The sequence below is a fragment of the Siniperca chuatsi genome, linkage group LG12 (assembly GCF_020085105.1).
Source record: "Siniperca chuatsi isolate FFG_IHB_CAS linkage group LG12, ASM2008510v1, whole genome shotgun sequence".
Lineage (NCBI taxonomy): Eukaryota > Metazoa > Chordata > Actinopteri > Centrarchiformes > Sinipercidae > Siniperca > Siniperca chuatsi.
This window is the reverse complement of record NC_058053.1, coordinates 19580976-19603490: the sequence shown is the minus strand read 5'-3', so window position 1 is coordinate 19603490 and position 22515 is coordinate 19580976. Positions and strand designations below refer to the sequence as shown.

Sequence of the window (22515 nt, the reverse complement as noted above, 5' to 3'; positions counted from 1 at the left end):
TTTGACCTTCGCATTTTTGCACAATTTTTTAAATTTATTTTTTACAGCACCACACCGATACGCAAACATTAAAACATAAAATTAATATTACATTCTTAATCTTTGAATCTCACTCATGGGAGTAATTGTCAGTTAGCGACATATATCATGCATGTTATCTAATTTTTTGTGCTCCTACAAGTGAGTAATTGCCATTAATAGTTCACCACCAATACCAGTTGTCCCTAGTATATTGTATGTAAGGCCTTCACACACCTGAAGTGAAAGTCACTTAGGTTTCTCCTAAACTGTATTTTGCTAATTACATTTTTTTTTGGTAACTTGGGAGCTTGAGAGATTGATTCACTGAAAATCAAAATTATAATGTATGCAATTAACCTTTTCCCCAAACTCAGTCATCTGCAGGTTACATGACCAGAAATGCGTTTACCTCTAAAACATGTACAAATTGCTGTAATGCAAACCTTTTAATGTGTTGTCATTCTCAAGATGTCATTTTACATGTTTTTTTATTATTAATAGAGAGACAAAAACAGTATTTATACGCATGCAAAAATATACATTTCCTACCAAAATTAATATGCCTTCATGTTTTCTACTGTATTTCACATTCTTCACCACATGGGGTAGCTGCCAGTTTTGAAGAGGTGCAGGAACAAAATTTGATACTGCACGGTTTGTTTGATCTTGCATACACTTCACATGCTCCCTTTATATGTTTGTAACAAATTGCACTATTATGGGTTTTTGGCACTCTTCTGTATGAAAGTACATGTGCAGCCATCTTTGAGGTGTTCTTTGAATGCCTTTTTATACATTCTTTTATATCTTCAAAGCTGTAAAAGAAAACGTATTTGCTCTCCCAATTACATGGCTGTAAGGCTATACAGTGTAAAAGCTGCTGTATATACATACTGTCATACTTCAGATTTTCTTCAAGATATTTTATCTTGTCCTCATCTTTGCTGACAAGATCAATAGTTTGTTCACTTTACATTTAAAATACTGCTCAGTCTAAGGTGATTTATGACCATGTTTTATATTATACAAAAATATGCTCCCACTTTGTTCTCACTGAAGCCTCTCCCTCCCTGCAGTTTGTGGTTTTACATTGGATATAACAAATACCCAGAAAAAGAGGAGTGCACATACTGCCCAGCATAAAGTCCTGCAGCCTGATCTGAGGGTAGCTGAATATACACAGTGTCCCCAGGTTGTAGAGGTAATACTGCACTCCCTGATGCTTGATCTAGAAAACCCTTTTTGTATTCATCATATGTATACATCACTGGCTCATTGTTCCTCATCAAAGCCACCCACACATTAGCTCCTTTGCAATGAATGTGGTAGGCAAAGTAATAAATGCCAGGCATGTCACAGGTGAAAATTCCTGTCTGGGGGTTGTAGTTTTGGCGACCATTGTACAAGAGCTTGTCAAAGATGACTGGAGTGCCCACAGGTGGAAAGGGAGTTGTTGCTACAGCTGTGAATGCTGGCATTTCCAACCCAGTGGCACCCATGACTTCTGCCCCATTGCCTCCATACTTGCCCTTCATACCATAACTACCTGCCTTAACACCATCTAGTCCAGGGCCCATCTCAGAGAGCACTCCAGCCATGTCGGGAGACAGACCAGGTGCTCCAGGTGGGCCTGGTGGGCCAGGAGGGCCAGCCTGACCTGGTTGTCCAGGGGGTCCTGATGGGCCCTCTTTTCCTGGAGGTCCTATAGGACCACTAAGACCTGGACTCCCCTTGCCTACAATGCCTGGTGGACCAGGTGGACCACTATCTCCTTTTGGCCCTGGAAGACCAGGAGGCCCAAATGGTCCTGCTGCACCATCCATACCAGGGATTCCTTTAGGACCTTGAGGTCCCACTTCTCCAGGTAATCCAGTTTGTCCTTTTGGCCCAGGGGGTCCTGGAAGACCAGGGGTACCAGGTAGACCTTTATGCCCACTGTCTCCTTTGGCACCACTTGGTCCTGGTGGACCTCTTGGTCCCGGCTCTCCAGGCTCTCCAAGCAGACCATCCTTACCAGGTATCCCAGAAGGGCCAGGGTCTCCCTGAGCTCCATCAAGCCCTTTAGGTCCTCCTTCTCCACATTCTCCTTTAGGTCCAGGTGCACCTAAACCTCCTGGGGGTCCCATAGGGCCTGGAGGACCTGGTGGACCATTTGGCCCAGGGGGTCCAAGCATACCAGGTAGTCCTCCATGGCCCTTATCTCCTTTTGGTCCTGGAGGTCCAGGTGGCCCACCCATACCTTTATCACCCTTTGGTCCTAGGAGTCCTGGTTTACCAAATCCAGGCAGTCCTGGCTTTCCTGGCAAACCTGGTGGTCCTGGATGACCTTTCCCACCTGGCATGCCTGGCTGTCCTGGCAGGCCATTTTGACCTTGCTTTCCTTGACCAGGTAGACCTGGTGGGCCAGGCTGTCCTCCTTCACCAGGTGACCCAGCTGGTCCTTGCTCTCCAGGATGTCCTTTCTCTCCTGGTGGTCCTTGTGGGCCTGGTGCCCCATTCACCCCAGGTTTTCCAAAACCAGGCAACCCTCTTGGGCCAGCTGGTCCTGGGGGCCCTGGGAGCCCTTTGTGACCAGGTTGTCCTGGATGGCCCATCCCTTTGTCTCCTTTGGGTCCTGGTAATCCTGGTAGTCCTGGCAGACCTTTGTGACCTGGCTCTCCTTTGGTCCCTGGTTGGCCTGGTAATCCCTGTACCCCCGGTTTACCTATTCCTGGTAGCCCAGGTGGTCCTGGGGGACCCTGGGGCCCTGGCTGTCCAGCTGGCCCTTCTTCACCCCTAGGGCCCATTTCTCCTTGTGGTCCAGCCTCACCATTTCCTCCTGGCTTGCCTGGCAGTCCTGGCAAACCTGGTTTGCCCAATCCAGGCAATCCTGGTGGACCAGCAGGTCCGGGTCGTCCTGCAGGTCCTGGTTGTCCATTCCCTGGAGGCCCAGGAGGTCCTGGAGGTCCCTCTGGTCCAGGTGGCCCAGCTGGGCCTGGCTCTCCTTGGGGAATTCCCTCAGCACCACCAGGGATTGTCTGACCTATGACCAGAAATGATACATTTGAAAATACATGGACAAAATTCTCAAGTTGCCAAAAGGACACACATGCACACACAGACGACACTCAGTTGGGTGTAAAAATACTTTTATTAATATTTCTTCTCTGGCACAGTATAACAAATAACTTATTATATGCCATTAAAAATAAAGAAATGTTTGTGCCCTTGTCATGTATGTTCTTGGAAGATTGTTGGTTACTGTTTGTGGAAAATGTTGACTTTCTCACCTTTGTCTTGGCCACCATTATAGATGCCCCCTTTGTGAACATTTTCTTTGCCCTTGTGCATGGGCATCTGGGGTAGTTCCTTCCTGTAGTGGGGATACTGCATATAGGGCACTTCTTTGCCAAGGTGCTGTTGTTGGGGAAAACCTTCTTTGCCCATGCCCATGTGTTGGAGGTGCTGCATCGGCTGGTATTGCTGAGGGTGTTGCTTATGTCCGTAGTATGCCCCACCACTCACATAAGTAAGTACTAGAAGCTGTAGCAGTGTCAGGAACAGGGGAACAGGGAGGGGAGGCATGGTCAAGGCCTGTGCAGAAGGTAGAGGAGACAAGACATGAGGGAGGGCTGCATATGTTTTTAAATCCTGTACATTGGTAAGTAGATCAAACATTGATGTGGTAGCAGTTTAGGATTTCTTGAAATATCATGAACCTTCAAGTGTATGAGTCAAGTGGACAAATCTCATTTGCAAAATGCAGGCAATGGGAAGCCACACTGTCTCTCTCTGCTGGATATACATTGGAACTGCTCAAGTTTGGAGTAAGTGGGCTGGTTAAGTATATGCCATTTGCAATTCATGGACGTTGGAAATTTCTGCCAGTGGGATCTTGAATAATTATTCTATTATTCTATAAAACCACCACAAATAGTATCACCTACTGGAAACCATTGAATAATTTCCATTAAATAGAATTGTTGTTAATGTTTTAAAGCTTAAATGACTTTTATTTGTTAGCATTGACTTCCTTGTTATTTCCTTCAATACCTTTCTAAAAATATATAAAGAGAGGTATTAAGTAAGTGCCTAACAAAATGTCAACAACAGCAACAAAAGCAAAATTGGCAAATTTTCAGACCTTTCCTGTATATTTATAGGAAAAGTTGAATAATCATGTGGACTAGAATATAAATGACCCTTTGGGGCCTAAAGTCCTACTTTGACTGCTAGAGATGACATATATTCTTCAGATTGATACAAAATCATATTCAGAATAGGATTTTGGAAAGCTGTCCCCTCGGGAATAATCTCTCATCCATGTCTCTGATTGCCTTTGGTTCAAATCTGACACCCTGACACCCTCTTTGTTTTGTGATCTTTATTGATTGGACTGCTTATGTCTTATGTCTACTGATTCTGTACTTTCATATTTTGGTGATTTACAACCTACTGCTGAATGATTGAAAAGATTGTGCTTGAGAACAAAAGTTAAAATATGTGTTAATTTCAACTTTGGCTGAGCCTGAGCTGAAATGTGTATGGTAAGCTGCTATATGCCATTTAAACCTGTCATTAAGAATACACATATAATATATACACAAATAACAATGTGTCACTCTCACAGGCTAGGTTGGGATAAACTGCACTTATTATAGTTATCCACAAGAGGGAGCCACACTAAATGTCGCACAAAATATTCATAACTATAATTTATTCTGATAGCTATATGTTGGGCTGAAACTTTCATTGCAAGCAAATATATCATTACTTTAAATTTGAGAAGAAAAAATGTGATGCCTTTGGGGCAACTGGCTAAAGGAGCTTCAAAACCAGTGCCATGATTAATCAGGCCTACTGTCTGAGTTCCCAACAATCCCTTGCACCTTTACAGAGGTTAGGTGTGCAGTACTATGGCTGACATACTGATATGCACATTATTACAGGGCATATTTACATTTGTGTAAGGACAATGTACACAATGCAGAGGATTTGAATTCTAAATGAACAAGACGTGTGTTGACATTAGAATGAGAACTTTTGTATGAACATGCATTCATTGCCTGACACTCCTGCCTGTGAAGTATTTCTGCCACCTCCTGGTTAACTCACTGGTGTGCACACTACCCCTGCTGGTATTAATAAGAGCATTCTTGTCGTTTCTGCATTACTGCAACATATTCAGTCAGACACTGACACAAAAAATAAATCCCAAAACAATATTCTCATTAATATGGCCCAGAAGTCAAGTGAGAAGATGACACAGAAGGCATGCAGAGTATTTAGTGAGAAATATCTAAAGCCACCTACAGATGCCAGTTAGAAGTACAAGCAACATACAAATCCTAAAAGAAGACTTGTCCTTTCAGGTTAAAACTGCTGACAAATAATCCATTCATTTGGTGGTGCTGGTCTAATGTCTTTTTTCTCCTTTTGGCCTGCCTGACATCTGGTGCAACAAGTACATTTTTGAACAAACAGTTGCGGTCCATCTGTGCAGTTCAGACTGCCTATTTATGTCTTACAGCCATTATTTAACCCCTAAACTTTCTGCTTTGAATGGTCAGTAACGGAGCAAGGAAAAGGGGTTTTCTTTGGCTCCACAGCCCCTGAATAACTCACTGTAAGATGCTCATCTGAGTATCTACTTGCTTTCCTTCCAGAGAGCCATTTCCATCCCAGCCTCAGTATACTCATCTCCTGCCACACTCCCCATCCAGGCTCAACCATGATCACAGTCCCAATTTTATTACAGCCAACTCATCTGTAGTTTTTTAGTGTCCACTCCGTCACTGGCTCTTTGGATCTTTTCCTCCCTTTGGCCTTTTCTCAGTCGACTGGTGATTTTGACATGGTCGTGCCACTGTCTCCCCCGATGAGAGCTGGCCTTTGAAAGAAGCCCACCTAGTTTCCACGACGACAGAAGCCAGACATACCAAAGAGTAGGAAGAATGCTGCTAAGATTTTTCTCAACAAGAACTGGAACCTATTTTTGCCCAATGAGCGGAAGCCTAATCAACTATACGAGTCTTTGAGGTCTGCAGACAATACACAGATAAAGTTGATCTCTAAATATAAGGTGTGACAAAGACGTGTGTGTGAGCATCAAGAGTTTTCCATTGTCTGTGTGAGGCTGTGTTAAGGTTCCCAGGCTGCTCAAATGGACACTATGCTGTATGCTGTAGGGTACAAATGAAAGACCTCTATGAGGTGGGGTCTGGATGTGGGGATTAGAAGAAAGAGTTGCATTGATGAACTCAGAGTCCAGAAATCCATCAAAAGCGTTTCAAGAGCCCTAAAGCATTTTGAGGTTTTGTGAAAAAAGTGCAAACTTCTAATGCCATGCCAGACACAGTCGCTCTTCTCTACTTACCACAACATAACAGAGAAGGTTTTATGGCACAAAAGCCCAAACAAATGATTTATATCCCATCTCTTAATGAGAGGATGACAATAATATGATTTATAAAAACTAGATTTGATCCACAAATGTATTAAAATCAATATTGAAACGTGTGTATACATGTGTGCATACACATAAATGTTCATGGTAAATTAACAGTGTTTATAAACATTTGACCAACTCAGACTTGATCTCAGATATTCATAGTTGAAATTATTGCTGTTCTGGCCACATTGTAGCAGGGAGGAAATATCACTAGGCATTTTTCAGGAAAAAGCCTTAAACCTTAAAAAAAAAAAAATTAAATTAATCTAAATGTGATTAACTAAAAATGGCGCAGAGGAAATTCCTGCAGTAAGTGCCCTTTTGACACATTTTCATAAAAGATCATCTTACAGTCTTCACTGGGTTTTCCGTTTGGAGAAATGAGATGACAAAATCAGTTTATAATAATGTTTTCTCTGACATGCATACAACTTATTTACAGAATTTATAGAAAATGTAAATGATATAAAAATGTAATGTCATGTCATGACAGTTAGTATAAATATGCTTTTTTAATTTTTAGTTAACTTTTAGTTAGTCAGTGATATCAGTGACATATAATGTATAATGTGATATAATGTACATATTTCCCCTAATATGACAATGCATATATATAGAAAGGTTTAAGAAAATAAATGTAGCAGCTTTACTACCTTTTAGGAATGTACCAGCTCAGTGTGTGTGTGTGTGTGTGTGTGTGTGTGTGTGTGTGTGTGTGTGTGTGTGTGTGTGTGTGTGTGTGTGCAGGTGTTTTTAAAGGGTTGGAAATATTCTGTAAAAACTTGCAACTACAGGTCAGAGGGACAGTACAACGAGGGTCTGTTCAGTGTCACATAGCAACACCATAGCGTTGTCACGGCGACCGCAGAGTGATGGAAACACCTCCTGTCTTTACCTGTTGTGCTTCTCTCCAACACATTATTCTGCATACGTGTTGCCTCCTGAGTGACTCGTTCATACAGTAGGGCCACTTCCAGACTCTGACATAAACATTAATCAGCAATTTCCACATTTTAACTTGTTACTAGAGAAAACAGAAAGAGAGAAGGGTGCCAATTAACTTTATTTTAAAACACTAGTGTCATCCCTCCATCTACATCCATACAGATGTCAGACATGAAGTCACATATAAATGTGCCACAGCTGTGAGAAGTCATGATGGTGTGAATAACATGTTGGTAGCTGTTTCTCACATTTGTAAGATTGGACAGTTTCACATGCTGGTGTAAAACAATTTGTCTCCCTCAGTGATGACTCTCTGACAAGCAGTCATTTGTAACAGTGAATAAACAGGAACAGCAACCATGTTCCACATTTTCATGCCGGGCATGTGTCATTCACTTCACACCCTTTCCATCCTGGTTTGTTTGTGAGGCAGGAAAAGACACATATGCACACAAAGTGGGAAATTGTAGACAAAAGAACGAACACACACACACACACACACACACACACAACATCAAGTGCAATGGAAACATATTTGTTATGGATCACAAACAAGTTGGAACAGTTTCTGAAGAGGGATCAGACATGTATTCATCAGGTGATCTTCCCTAAATCAATGGTGGAGTATCACATTTGTTATAATTTCTATTTTCTAAAAAAAATGCCTGTTTTGTATAATTGAAATGTATCTTATTATTATTGCACAGTTATTGCACATGCTAGTGTCTTTGTGAGGCTGTACTGAGCTAAACAATGACAATGCTACTATGCTATGCAGGTATAATGTTTACCATGTTCACCATCTTAGCTTATTACTGTATGTTCGTCTGCTAACATTTGCTTATTAGCATTAAACACAAAGTACAGCTGAGGCTGATGGGAATGTCATTCGTTTTGTTGATATTTAGTCAACAATTTGACCTGATGGTGGTGCTAGATGAAAGGTCAGGGGATCACCAAGGAGATTGCAATTCATCCTGAGGGGAACATGAATGTCTGTACCAAATTCATCCAACAGTTGTTGAACCATTTCACTCAAAACCACAAATGTCAGAGTGCTGGTGGTGCGAGAGGAAAAGTCAGGGGATCACCAAAGTCACCAGGATTCATCCTCTGGGGAACATGAATGTCCGTACAAACATTCATGGCAATCAATCCAATAGTTGTTGAGATATTTCAGTTTGGACAAAAGTGGTGAACCAACATTACCATCTCTAGAGCCATGCCGCTAGTGTGGCTAAAAAAGCCCATACAATTATTGCAAATTTGCTCAGGCTATAGATGCTATAATATGTGTAGAATGTTCAGTAAACATTATATTCTTATGTATCTGTCAGTATAAAAATAGTAAATAATAAAAATTCTGCAAAAGTATTAATTTACTTTTATGGTAAAATGGTAAATGGACTGCATTTAAATGACGCTTTTCTACCTTAACAGCCAACCTTGGGTTTATGGACGACCTGCTTTACCTCCTGAGCCACAGCCGCCGCCTTTTTCACACTCACCACATCCCATCACCTTCAGTGAGTTCTGTCACTCAAATTTAATCCAGCACGTTAACCATGAGACTCTAATTTTTCAACATCTGCTGCCAAAATCATGTGTGGCTGGTCATACATCACTGAGCTCCCAGCATGTCCTGCCTGGCCCAGACAGTCTCAAAAATAAGCAAACCTCAAAGTATTCTACTTTGTATGTAATGTGTGTGTATGTGTGTGCCTCTATTTCCCCAACTACTTCCAGATGTCCATCTTTTTGACATTTTACATAAACGAAACACAGTAAATTGCCCATCAGGTGTGTGACGTGAGAGGACTCATGGACATCATGTGTCTGTAAGATGTTTTTGCTGAGTCAACATTCACCTGATGGATGATGAGGTGTTGGCTACTGCAGTTTATACAAGCTGCGATCTCCAGGATCTCATTAAAACTGCAGCAGCTGTGCAACCCCCTGAACAAATGTGTAAAGAAAGAATAAGGCTATCAAAAGTACAGTATGTGGAAATGAACCTCAGCTTCCTTAGTATTCACCAGTACATGCTAGGAGGAAGGTAGTGAGGGAACATTAAAAACAGAAATTTACATTAGGCAGCCTCAAACATGATGGAGGTATGCATTTTTAAAATAGGCTCATTGCAAAAAAAGAGAAAAAAGTCAAATTTTAAAACTTCAAACATTCAAATCTTTTAAAAACTCTATTAGTGTCCAAGAAAGTTAATGCAGCAAGTTTAATTGCGTTTGAATTACTTATTTATTGTTTATCATATATTCATATACCATATTTGTAGCGTCAGCACTACCACTAACCATAATAATAAAGATGTCATTATAATAATAAACACACTACAGGTCTGTGTAATACTGAGCTCTGATTTCATCTGTTTCTGTAACAAAGTTTGAGATATTGTTATTTTGGGGGGAAAAGGGGAAGACAGCCTGCAATCATATTGTCACTTTGTGTTAAAGCCAAAAGAATTGAAGGTAAAAAACAGTGATGATGCATGATGTGATTAATGTAAAAGTTATACATTTCTTTGTAAGTTGGTGTCATTTGCGTTGCATTGCGTGCATGTTAAAACCCAACAATGCTGAACAGGAATAGGAGAAGAGATACAGATTGAGAGTGGCTGCTGGCTTATTCCTCACTTATGGAAACACACCTGTCTCTGATATCCTGGATTTGTATTGCTCATGCACACGCACATACACATAAAACCATGCACTTATACACACACAGTGACAGAACTCAGCTGATGGGACAGGCCAGCCAACATTCTTCCTCAAAAACACTTTTTAATCTCTCCTTTCATGCATTCGACTGTGATGGAAATATTAGCTCTGTGTCTACTATCCTCGTGTCTCCAGACACATCTGTCTATTCTCTCTCCTCTTTCAGATACAGACAGCTCTCTTCTCACCGTCTCCCTTTCTTCCTGTGTGTCTCTGTGTGAACAGAGCGACGTCTGTTCTGCACCATCTTCACCCTCTGCTTCATTTCAGTTTGTTTGCCCTCACTGGCACTTTTCTCCCTTTGGAAACATCCCGGTTCGGTGACCTGAAGCCACTCAGTGACCTTGCAGGCTGCGGTGGAAGTCAAAGGGCGAGACTGTGTGTCGCTTTAAACCACTTTGCTAACAGAGCAGGGGAAGGAAAAAGTCCAATGGTGATCAGATGTGATTGCATTCTGGGCAAAGATTTAAGATTGAACAATAAATCTTTCAGTGTCCCTACATGAGCACACATGCTTTGTTTGTGTTTAGAAAGGAAGCATTACAGAAGCATTTAGCACCTAAACTATCCACAAATTAGGTCTTTGAGTTTCTCCTTCTGCATCTAACAGGCAGCCTGATCAAAAGCTAATGTTTAAATCCCACTGAACACGTTTGGCAAACCACTCTGCCTTCCTCCCTGCACCGCAAGCTATTTACAAATTCAACCTTAAGCCAGCCGTACCCCACTCAATCATGGTAAGTGCACTGACGTTGTGGTTTCTCAGTGAAAGGGGAAAATATTTGCAGCTCCTCGGCTCCCAAAACGCAGCTTTTATCACAAAGCACACCTCATAAAATTAACACCTCTTCAAGTTGCACTGCAAATGTCCTCGTTCAAACAAACCTTGTACACAAACCAGAGGAATAGAGCTACTCCACACACACACACACACAGCCACAGCTGTGCAGCTAAATGACCAAAGTGTTTGCTTCTTTCCCTTTCCTTTACCCTACCATTATTCTTGGTTTTCATTGGGTCCTTTTGTCCTGTGCATTCCTGAAGTTTGCTGAATAATGTATACAGGAGGGTACAATGTTGTGTGTGCACACACAAATACAAACACACACATTCCATTTGAAAGGTTACTTCTTGTGCACAGGACCAGCTATATTTAAGGGTCTCGCCTTTTGTAGCATTTTTCACACACTAAGGTCACTGCAGGGGCCTTACACTGATTTTGTACTATGATGCAATGCAAAGATTGATAAATAAAAGAAGAAGGGAGAGAAAGGGAGAAAGAAAGAAACTTTATGTGAAATTATAAGAAAGTATTAATTTGTAATCAGTGCTTGGAAAAAATAAGGTGAGAAACACTGAAACCCTTTAGAAACCTTTTAATAGTTTTATTTGCACACAATATAATGTGTTTTTTACTGTAGGTCCCTGTAGGTTCTTTATATTTCATACTGTGAACTTTTGCACATTCCTACACAATGTGCATGTACAGCTCTTTCATTTTTAAAAACAGTTATATTGTAAACATTTTATTATAATATGTTTTCATATTTTATTGTCAATTTTCTATTTTCTATTTATGCTTCTTGACTTGCAGTACTTGCTTTTTATCTATTTAAAAAAAAATTATCTTACTATGTTTATTTTTATGCACCAAAGTACCAAAGCAAATTACTTGTATGTGAAAACCTACTTGGCAATAAACCTGATTCTGAACAGATCAGATCAGACTATAGCAAAGACAAAACTACATTTTAATTCAAACAAGAGAAAAAGACTGGCAGATCTGTCAAATATGTTTCCTTACATTGTTTTCATTCATAGTTCTGCAGCTAAAGAACTGTGGTCTCTGTAAAAGGCTTTGATTTGGAAGGCAGAACTATATGGATGGCTGGAAGAAGTTCTTAAAACCCACATTGTCTTATAAAGATGTGTGTTGTGTTTACTAATCAGTACAAATCCCCATTCAGCTGCAGCATCATACTAACAGGCCTAAAGTGAAAATTTGTCATCAACTTATGCGCCCTGTCTGATCAGCAGGAGGAATTCTGAATATAACCAAGTCATGAAGATTTCATCCCTAAGCAAGTGAATCATTAAATAATAATAATGACAAGGCACCAAACAGATGAGTTATATCAGAGAACAAGCATTACAAAGAAAATCAGGCTAGAGACAGAGCTGCTGTGTTTGCTCTGCAGTCTCTTCTCACCAAACTGCTGCTCTTGCCCCTATCACATACATCTGACAGTTTGGCTTTGCACACACACACACACACACACACACACACACTCTGCAGGATGATAATGTGCAAAAATGATGCTAACTCCATAGCTAAAGGCCATATTTACGAGGCCTTTCAGATCCCCCAGCAGCCCAAAACAGCAATCACTGACACATAATTTCTGTCACACAAAAACACACAAATGATTTTGGACTAAATATAAGAACGACAAACATTCATGAACATTTATATGTTGTGCTATACTTAATATTTATCGTGATATATTTAAATGAGAGCTTCTGTTTGAAGCTTTAATCAAACCTGAAGTTGGATATGTTGTGTTAAAAGGAACCATCCCATTTCAAAATAGTGTGAAAAGGAGTTATTTTGAATGTTGCAACGAGTCCCTCTATGATCAGCTATTCATCCAATCAAATAGTTTCACCATGCGTTCCTGTCAAATTACAATTACAATGAAAGCAAACTTAAGTTAACTAATTAGGAGATGTATTGGATGCATAGTATGTAGTGGAACGATACTGGAAACTGAACTCCCAGAATACACAAACAATTCATTAAAGGCAATAAAACAACTTTCCTGCGGATGTACAAGAAAATACACACAAATAAACTTCCAATAGAGATTCAAATCAAATGCATATGAAACACAGGATATAGTGAGAATAGGACAGTGCTTACCTTTATGAGTGGCCGTTTAAGGGGAAATAATCACTGCAGTCAGACTAACAGACAGAATAGCAGGCAGACAGACAACCACACAGAGGGAACCCTGGGATATGTGCTCATAACAGATGCACACCTTGTGGACACAGCTTATATCTGCTGGAGGGTGGAGCCACTCCGGTGGGTGAGAGAGAGAGACAGAGAGAGAGAGACAGAGAGAGAGAGAGAGGAAGGGAGGGATAGAGGGATGGAGACTTGACTAGAGTAAATATAACCTCCCAAAAAGTTATGCCATAATTTATGGTGGCAAAACATGCTCACATCCTCCTGCTGAGCGGCCACAGTGGATGACAATGATAAACAGGAATGTTTCCCTCATTAATGTTGTGATCTACGGGCCACTGTGTGCAGTAAAAAGCAGAGTAGTTCATTATTCTTGTGTATGAGCCCAGACACACTGAAGCTGATTGTTTAAGATCACCTGTCCTGGCACACAACTAGGAAAAAACTGTAAAACAGCAAAGGATGCATACACACACACATGCGTTTGTTTCACTATCCCTGTGGGGGACAGTCATTGACATAATGCTTTCCCTAGCCCTTTACCCTAACCTCAACAATCACAACTAAATGCCTAACCTTAACCTAACTGTAATCTGTACCCTAAAACCAAGTCTTAACCCTCAAAAAGCAGTTTCTCAGAGGTTCTTTGTTTGTCTATGACGACAGACACTTTCCAGGGCAGTTTTGACACCTGTCTACAACAACTTAGTAACTCTGACGTGTCCAGCCACTAACTATTATACAGTATGAACATACAGCATGGCCCTCTGTACTGTACCTCAGCTATGACTGCGTGCTTTCTCTTTTATTTCCTTTGCGTCAACCGCTCTGCTCTTTGCTCTCTTAATTTTAGATACAGAACAGAGACCAGCAGTGTGTCCTGGTTCAGGGTGGCTTAATGTGTGTGTGCGTATGAGGAATAGTGGGTGCATGTGGTTTCAAAGTGACACAGTGGTGTAAAAGGGTGGATGTCCTGTTGCATCTGCAACAGCCAAGTGTCAGCTATATCAGCTTACTGCTCTCTACGTGACTCTGTAGCTTGGGACTATCAGTCTTTTGTGATGATGTGATGATGTTCTCAGTGATCTTTTGTTGAGTGTATGTAACAAAGTAATATGTTGTATTGTCTTATATCGGTGTGAAAAAGCTCTAATGACATCATCCTTCATTAATGAGGTGACCAGTTTAAAGCCAACTTTCTTGTTAGTTTCAATGCTACAATGTTTGTATATCTAATGCAACCCACAATGTTAAGATCAAATACTATTTATGCAGTTTTCAACTCTATGGAGCATAGCTTGTAATTGTTCCCCACTCGCACACTCAAACACAAAACTCATATAAATGCAATAAATGCACCACACACACACACACACACACGCACACACACACACACACACACACACACACACACACACACACACACACACACACACACACACACACACTCATTGACATAATGCTTTTCCTAGCCCCTTATCCTAACCTTAACCATCACAACTAAATGCCTAACCTTAACCCTTACCCTAACCCTAAGCTAATTGTAACTTGTACCCCAAAACCAAGTCTTAACCCTCAAAAAGCAGTCTCTACCCATGGGGACAAAAATTGAGGTCCCCACGGTGACAGAAATTCCCATGGGTTAGTGTGCATTCAGGTTAAAGTCCCCACCGGGATATAAGAACATGAAACACAAACACACACAGGCACACACTTTGAGTTGAAGTGTGAAAGGTACACGATAGCCAGGGGGTAATGAGTTGTGTGTGTTTGCCCTCATGCTTCAACTCTCTTCCTGTTCCATTAATGAAGCCTCAATGGGCCTCACAACTGCCTCTCGCCATCCAGCCTGCACCTGTTGTACTGTATGCTGCTGCATGTGAAAGTAGAACCTGTGCACTGATTCAGTCCTGTAATTTCCATACTGTAGATCTCACCTCAGCATTCAATTTGTTCTTGTACCTAATGAAGTCCACAACTTATAGTTAACTTAAAGCTGCACTAATCAGTATTTTTACATTAACAATAGAAGAAATGACTGTGTATTGTGAAAAGGGCTGCTCTGTAACAAACTCACGTGTCATGCATGTATGCTAAATAAATATCTGAAAACCCCCCCTGCATCAACCTATCAAAATGTACTGAACTGAAAAATATATTTTTAAATTCTTGCATTGATCTACAGTTGTATTTGCAGCATCTATAATACCTCAAAAACAATTAATACCATATATAAATTCAGATTATTAGTGCAAGAATGATCTCCTTTTTTTGGGATTGTTTTGAATTGTATGACTGCTGTTGAGTGTTGGCTAGGTTGTGTTGTTTTTCTGCCAACATGCCTGTCGTCAAGAGTTGTATCACCCTCATTTTTCGTTGACAGTTTCGCAGACTTTCCTCCTCCTGATTTAAGGTCTGAGGGCATCATTCTTAATGAACATCTATTGAATGAAGGCATGTTTACTACAAATGTGTGTTTTGTGTATTAATGTCATGCAAAGATTATACCCACTTTATAGATTGCAAGAATGTTCTTGCCACATTGTGGTAGTATAAAATCAAAGGGTTGTCATGTTATCCTCATAAAACAAATAATAGTTTTATATAGTTATACACACACACACACAGATAGATAGATAGATAGATAGATAGATAGATAGATAGATAGATAGATAGATAGATAGATAGATAGATAGATAGATAGATAGATAGATAGATAGATAGATAGATAGATAGATAGATAGATAGATAGATAGATAGATAGATAGATATAGTTAAACCATATATATAGTTTATAGTTTTATTTCATAAATGTAAATAAGCAAGCGTTTGCTAACACATTCGCCGTATCAAGTTCATCAGGTGATAATGTTGTTTTTACAGCTGCTTGCGCCGCTGCTGTTAAGAGACCTAAAAATATGTTACAGTAAATCAAGTTTAATATATTTAACTTACTGTATTATATATAGGTTATACTGTTTAGTTATCCCTTGTTACATGGGGAAAGTCAAACTCTTACATCCAGACAATTAAAACAATTATGGCCACTTTCATAGAGATTTTGTACATTATACAGTATGTTTTGTATATCACATGCATTATACAACAAAAATGACCATGTATAAACCATAAGTTTAAGTATAAGGGACTATGGCTTCAAAATACATAGCTAGTACAAAGACATACAGTTCTATAGTTGTATAGTTGCAGTGGCCATGTGTGGAGGCCACTACCTGGGGATTAGAAGAATGAGTGAATCCTCATGAGAAGCAGGCAGACACATGACTCTCTTCCCTGCTATATAAGAATAAAAAAAAGGACATATTTTCTAACTGAGTGCTCACGTACATCGAGCACGAATAAGCAAGAATCAACACCCGCATATTTTGTGTGCACTTACCCAAACATAGAATTGCACTATAGAGTGTCTTTGTTTTCCCACCAGCTGGCACGCCTCCTCTGTGCCCTGAGAAAGTTTATGATGCATATTATGCATGACATTGTCCAGAGCCCCCGATGAGCGTTACACTAGGTATTTGTATTTCTGCCCCAGCGTTCTCGTGGAGCACCACTTAGAGGCTGAACAAAAACACTAATTTGGTCGTACTATAAATGCTGCTTATCAATAGTCAAAACAAATACATGGCAGACAGAATGTCATTTAGACAGAAGACGCAGTATGCATGTCAATGTGTGGAAATGTGCTGAAGTGTTCTTATTAGATGTATTTGTAATTTACAGAGCAATCTGTGTCCAGTCTGCCATTTATCGCTGTCTATCTCTTGCTCTTAGTCTCCAACTTTCACAGACAATTTTCTATGACCTCCACTCTTCAAACTGTGTTGTGAATGCATGCACATGGTGTCCAAAGGCCCACAGGGTCCCAGCAACTCACTGTTTCTGCTTCAGTGCTGCATGGCAACTGTAGATGCATTTTTTAATATTTGCACAGCTGGGAGTTTACATTTTACAGTCATAAAGCAGAGACAATCAGCCCATCGCCACAGTAACTCACTGTTAAGAATCTGTTTTTAACAGTTTAAGAGTTGCTATCCCATAGTCCTGTCAAATATTCAGATGAGTTTATGGCATCTGAGTTTGCACGGCTTCCACATTCCTTACTCCGTCTCTCTTCACCATGAGGCAATCTTGGAATTTGCAGTGCAAACAGGAGTAAACATCTAAAGGTGTCCATGTCACCTCGTCTGTAGGGACAGAGAGCTGTGGAATTTAGACCTGCCAGAAAGCACCCAAAAATACTAGTGATCTATTAAACAATCAGTGTCACCAACATGCGACATGACAGACTATATACTACCTACCTTGTCAGTGCCTTCTTTTTTAAAGAGCATCCCAATACTGCATAATTACCTAAATATAGTCTGAAATTATTTGTGTTCATCTTGCCAGATTCTGATCTCACACTGAGCTAATATTTACCTCTTCATGATGTAACCCATGGGCATCCAGCTGCTGGGGGATTCTTTCAGCAGACAACAAGTAAATCAGGGTTATACCTACAATGCTTTTCAACAAGTGTGTGATCAGCTTCTTTCTTTTTAGACTTTTACTATTTTGAACTTTTGCCCCAGTGCCCAGAACAGTGAACCTTGACCTTCCTTTTCTGACCCCGTAGGTCACACTGAACTAACCCCACACATGAACAATGGAGGGCAGTAAACCAAGAAAATCCAAACTATGTTGAGAATTATAACTATACCACACAAATCATGCTTGCATGGACACTGCCACAACAGCACAATGCATACATCTCACTCTTATGAAGTAATTTTCAGCCATGATAGTGCCATGGCTTTAGGGATGGCAATGTTGGTCGGTCGGTTGGTCTGTCCACCACTGAAATATCTCAACAACTGTTGGATGGATTGCCATTAAATTTGGATCAGGCATTTATGGTGCCCAGAACAATTGATCCAAATTACTTTTGTGACTCTTGGTGACTTTTCCTCTAACAGCAGGTCAAAATTTTAATTTTAATTCCCATCAGCCTCAGCTGTACTTTGTGTTTAGTGCTAAATAGAAAACATTAGCATGCTAACATGCTAAACTAAGATGGTGAACATAGTAAACAATGTTAGCATTATCATCATGAGCATGTTAGCATGCTGACATTAGCATTTAGCTCAGTACAGTACAGCCTCACAGGGCAGCTAGCATGTAGACTCTAGTCGTGATGTCTATTATTGAGTCTTAAAAATCTTATTTTCACAAAAAATAGGCCAGTGGTGTGAGATAATTTAATTTAAAATTTAATTGTTTCAAGAATTTTCAAGAATCAAGACGATTCATGATAAAAATGCCACGATTTGCCTTATTCTGTCTTCTTTACAGATAGCAACACTCACTTCTAAATTTTTTTATTAACGAGTTGAAATAATCTTACTGCACTGCATAACCGGGAATTTTAGTGCTCTAAATGAGCAAAATGATTTGATAAGATATAGATTTTTTTCCTATTTTGTTAATGGTAGTAGTACCCACAACCACATAGCATGGCAGTTGATAATACCATTGTCATATTCACAGATGGGTTATTTCCTGAAAAGTAATGATTGTTTTCTTTCTACTATTTGATATCTCTTTAAAATATCCACAAAACTGCATATTCACGCAGTAAAATGTACAATATGATCCTTATCTGGTTAAATAGCTGGCTTGCTAACAGATTTACTGTGGGTCTGCAGTTGCCTTAAAGTTAGTTCAGTCCTGTTCACTTCATCATAGGTTATGATGACCATACTGTCGCAGCCTTCAGCCCACACCTGCTACGCTCAGGGTGGGTACTTCTCGTTTCTCGCCCCCTACCATGGGTCTAGCAATAAATCACTGTTTAAGAGTCCCCTGTCTCACTTCAAAAATACCCCTCTCAACCCAACAAGGCCAGAGGTTTGTTATTCAGTTTTTTAAGAAAACAATCTCGTTGCTCACGCAGTGGGGCTCCCAAGACTTGTACCACCTCCTCCCTCTCTCACAGACCTCCACCCCATGAAACAAATGCACACTGTGGAGTTTAAGAAGTGAGGCATTCCAATAAGGTCAAAATCCCATATCCTTTACTCTATCTAAAATGTATTGCCCATCTGTCACACGTACAGTATTTGTATTTACTACAGAATTTGGGTTAATGACAACACAAACTACTTGATCACATATGTTGGCTAATTCTCTCCCAAAGTGGAACTAAACGTGTATCACTGGAGGCTACCATGTTTCGGGCCCAAATTCCATGACCAGTCACTATGACCCCAAACACCACAGTCTCCACTAAGTCTACCCAGGGAATTTGGCTAATGGCACAAGCAACACAAACCCTCTGGCTACAACCATGTATTCATCCTACTGTACATGTATCTGTGCCTCTAAGTGAGTAGTGGGCTTATTTAGCTTTGTGAGTTTGCTGTGAATGTACAAGCTGTCCACACACTCCCCCGCTCACAACTGGCCTGTACTGAGACAAGTCTTCACACAGCAGTGTTGCAGCAAAAGCCCCCATACATGCACATAGGCATACACATGCACAAACATGTGCACAGTCTCTCTTCCCTAGTCTCTTCAATTCACACGTTAAAAAACACACATACACAGCACCCGGCCCACAATCCTTTGCCTCAATCAACAGGCTGTAACATTCCAGTCTCTCACCCGGGGCTGTCCAACGATGACATCACTCTACCGAGAGAGACGGGCACACCGTTTACAAGGTATGAGGTGGCTTGGTGGGTTGACTCTGATTTAAAAGGCTCTTTCTCTCTTTCATGGGCTCATATAAAAGCAGCAGTTTATCCAAATAAAATATTTCACAGGACATCAAAAACAAACAGAATGAATCAACTTTGTCAGATGTTTTTAAAGGAATGTGCGTTTGTCAGAGATGAATGTGAGCATGTCTGAAATCTGTAGGAGTGCCTATTTTAAAGAAATGGTTCACCTTTTGGGAAATATACTTATTTATCTTTCTAATATTTAAATGACAAGATTGATACCAATCTCATGTCTGTGTGTTGAGTACAGAACTGGAGTTAGGATGTGGTTAGCCTAGCTTAGCTTTAAGACTAATGGAGGCAGGGAGAAACAGCTAGCCTGGCTAGGGATGCCAGTCTTTATACTCTAACTAAACACGTCCCCAATCCAGCTCCATACTTATGCCGCATTTGTTGACTTGCTTCTTATAATCAGGGTTGTCTAATAATCATGATTATTTTATATTATAGCCAATGTGATAATTATGACCCAGATTTTTTTCTGAAAGCTCTGGTACCTAAATAATAAAGAAGTGCCTAAAAAATACAAATGTGGATGCATCACAAAGTGCCCAAAGTCTGTGTTCAAGGTAATTAAATGCAGATTTAATGGATACAGTACTATAGATTGACCATGGAAATATTTTGTTACCCTCATATGACCAACTCTGCAATCATGCAACTGTCTTGAGTTGTCCAATGATGTCTTAAACATGAGATACTTTCTCATTGCTACCTTCCACCCCACGACATGAATGCAACATTAATGCGCAGACATGAAATTGATTTGTCTAACTACTTATTACTTTAATGTGTTTCTGCTGTTGTGACCCCTGTGCACAGGTTTTGTTATTGGAGGAAATCTTTATAGGAATGTAAAGTCACACCTTCTGGAAAATCCAAAACACCATACAGTCACACGTATGTACAGAACCCCACATACTATACATCACACTATGGTACTACTGCCTCGATCCTATAAACCTGCATCCACAACTGGGAAAACAATCAGAACTGTATGAGTGATATACTGTGAGACATGTCAGAGGGAGACAGACAGTCTGTAGATTCCTGTCACGTTTGATTTACTGGTCAGATTTTAGGTGCGTGGGAGAAACAAGTGAGTGATGGATAAACATATGAGGGTACGGAGGCATAAATTGGTTTAGTACAAGGTCACACATGGACGGAAAGTAAAGAGGTGTTTCAAGCCTGTTTTATCTCTTCTAATTGCTGTTCCTATCCTGTGATATTGTCTTACCATCTATCCTTCTCTCCTGTGGTGTTGTAATTAACAGATTTTCTGTATCTTCTAATACTCTTAGATTATAGTCTGTTTTTTTTTGTCCCGAATAAAATAAGGATTCACTTATTCACTCATCTGACCTTTGACATCAGAGGAATGTGCATTAAATACTGTAAATTAGAGGTTATTTTTCTTTGATTTGGGCTCACCAAGAACTGTGCAATTTTATACTAAATAAATTCATAGCAAGGGGTCAATCAGGCATGAGCACACATACACAAATGGACAAGTCCGTATTTTTATGTTGGTCTCAGTGTGATTAATAGTTTTTATAGTTTTGTACCAAATCTTGCCTACTGTGCGCAGGTGAGAATTGATTTTAGCTGCAACAATCTACACTCTGATTTATGAACTGTTTGCCTGTTCAACATGAAGCTACAGCAGCTGGTTAGCTTGGCTTAGCATAAAGACTGGAAACAGCAAGACTTTTTTCAGTGATTGCCACTATCATTGTCACTGATATCATTGACACTTTAGCTAATTCCATAGCTTGATATTAATCATAGGATATGCCCTCACACAAAAATTGCAGAATTTAGGTGCTGAAAGGTCAGAGGTTAAAAGACAATTTTGACTTGCCATATACCAGATGGTAGAGATGTAGCTGTGCACAAAACATATGCACCTCCAAATGCATGTTCTCACATACACTCTGAGTTTGGGCCTAAGATACAAGCTTTTCTTATGATGCTGACTCTCCCATTCCTCATTAGGTGAAAGGGTAAGGTATTGGGCCATAAACACAGGTGCTTGCTGAAAGGCATTGTGGGTAGAGTATTCTGCAGTGAGGTGTTAGTATGTGTGGAATGCTCATAGGACTCATTGTTGACCTGGGACAAACAGATAGCATGCTGGGATACAGCATATGGTGACAGGACAGCAGTTTGCCATGCCTCCTATGTAGTGCTCACTGGCAAAGTTAAGACAGAAGTCATTTAATTTTGTGAGAGAGTGGGGTCACTGCCTAAACAAAAAACAAGCATTTATGTCTTTGGTCCACTCAAAAGAAGAGAAACATCCTGTAAGTGACAAATTAATTTGAAATAATACATGTATCAAAGTAACTGAAGTGTGTGTCCACACATAACATCGATCTTACTATTAATGCATACTGGAAACACGATGACAGATGAATTAATCTGGATGATAGATCCAAGTAAAATTAAGATAAAGCATGTTCTTTCCCCAAAAACAAAAATTATTGCACTGTTGACTTTTACTCTGTCAACATACAGAGTCAGAAAGAGTGTCACATGCTGACACAACCAAACTGCACACAATAAGTGAATATAGTTTACTTTATTTCATGCATTTCTTACTCTGAAACCAACCAACCCATCATGGTTTCT

The 22515-nt window shown here is 40.1% G+C and overlaps 1 protein-coding gene across 1 annotated transcript; it reads right to left on the bottom strand.

Moving 5' to 3' along the window:
• On the bottom strand, positions 1 to 13203 carry col8a1a (collagen, type VIII, alpha 1a). The gene is made up of 3 exons (XM_044218083.1): positions 13052 to 13203; positions 3291 to 3594; positions 1 to 3043 (listed from the first exon to the last, which is right to left on the bottom strand). Exons 2-3 carry the CDS (start codon positions 3583 to 3585, stop codon positions 1107 to 1109), a joined length of 2232 nt encoding a protein of 743 aa, XP_044074018.1. The 5' UTR covers positions 3586 to 3594; positions 13052 to 13203; the 3' UTR covers positions 1 to 1106.
• Between the last annotated feature and the right edge of the window lie 9312 nt (positions 13204 to 22515).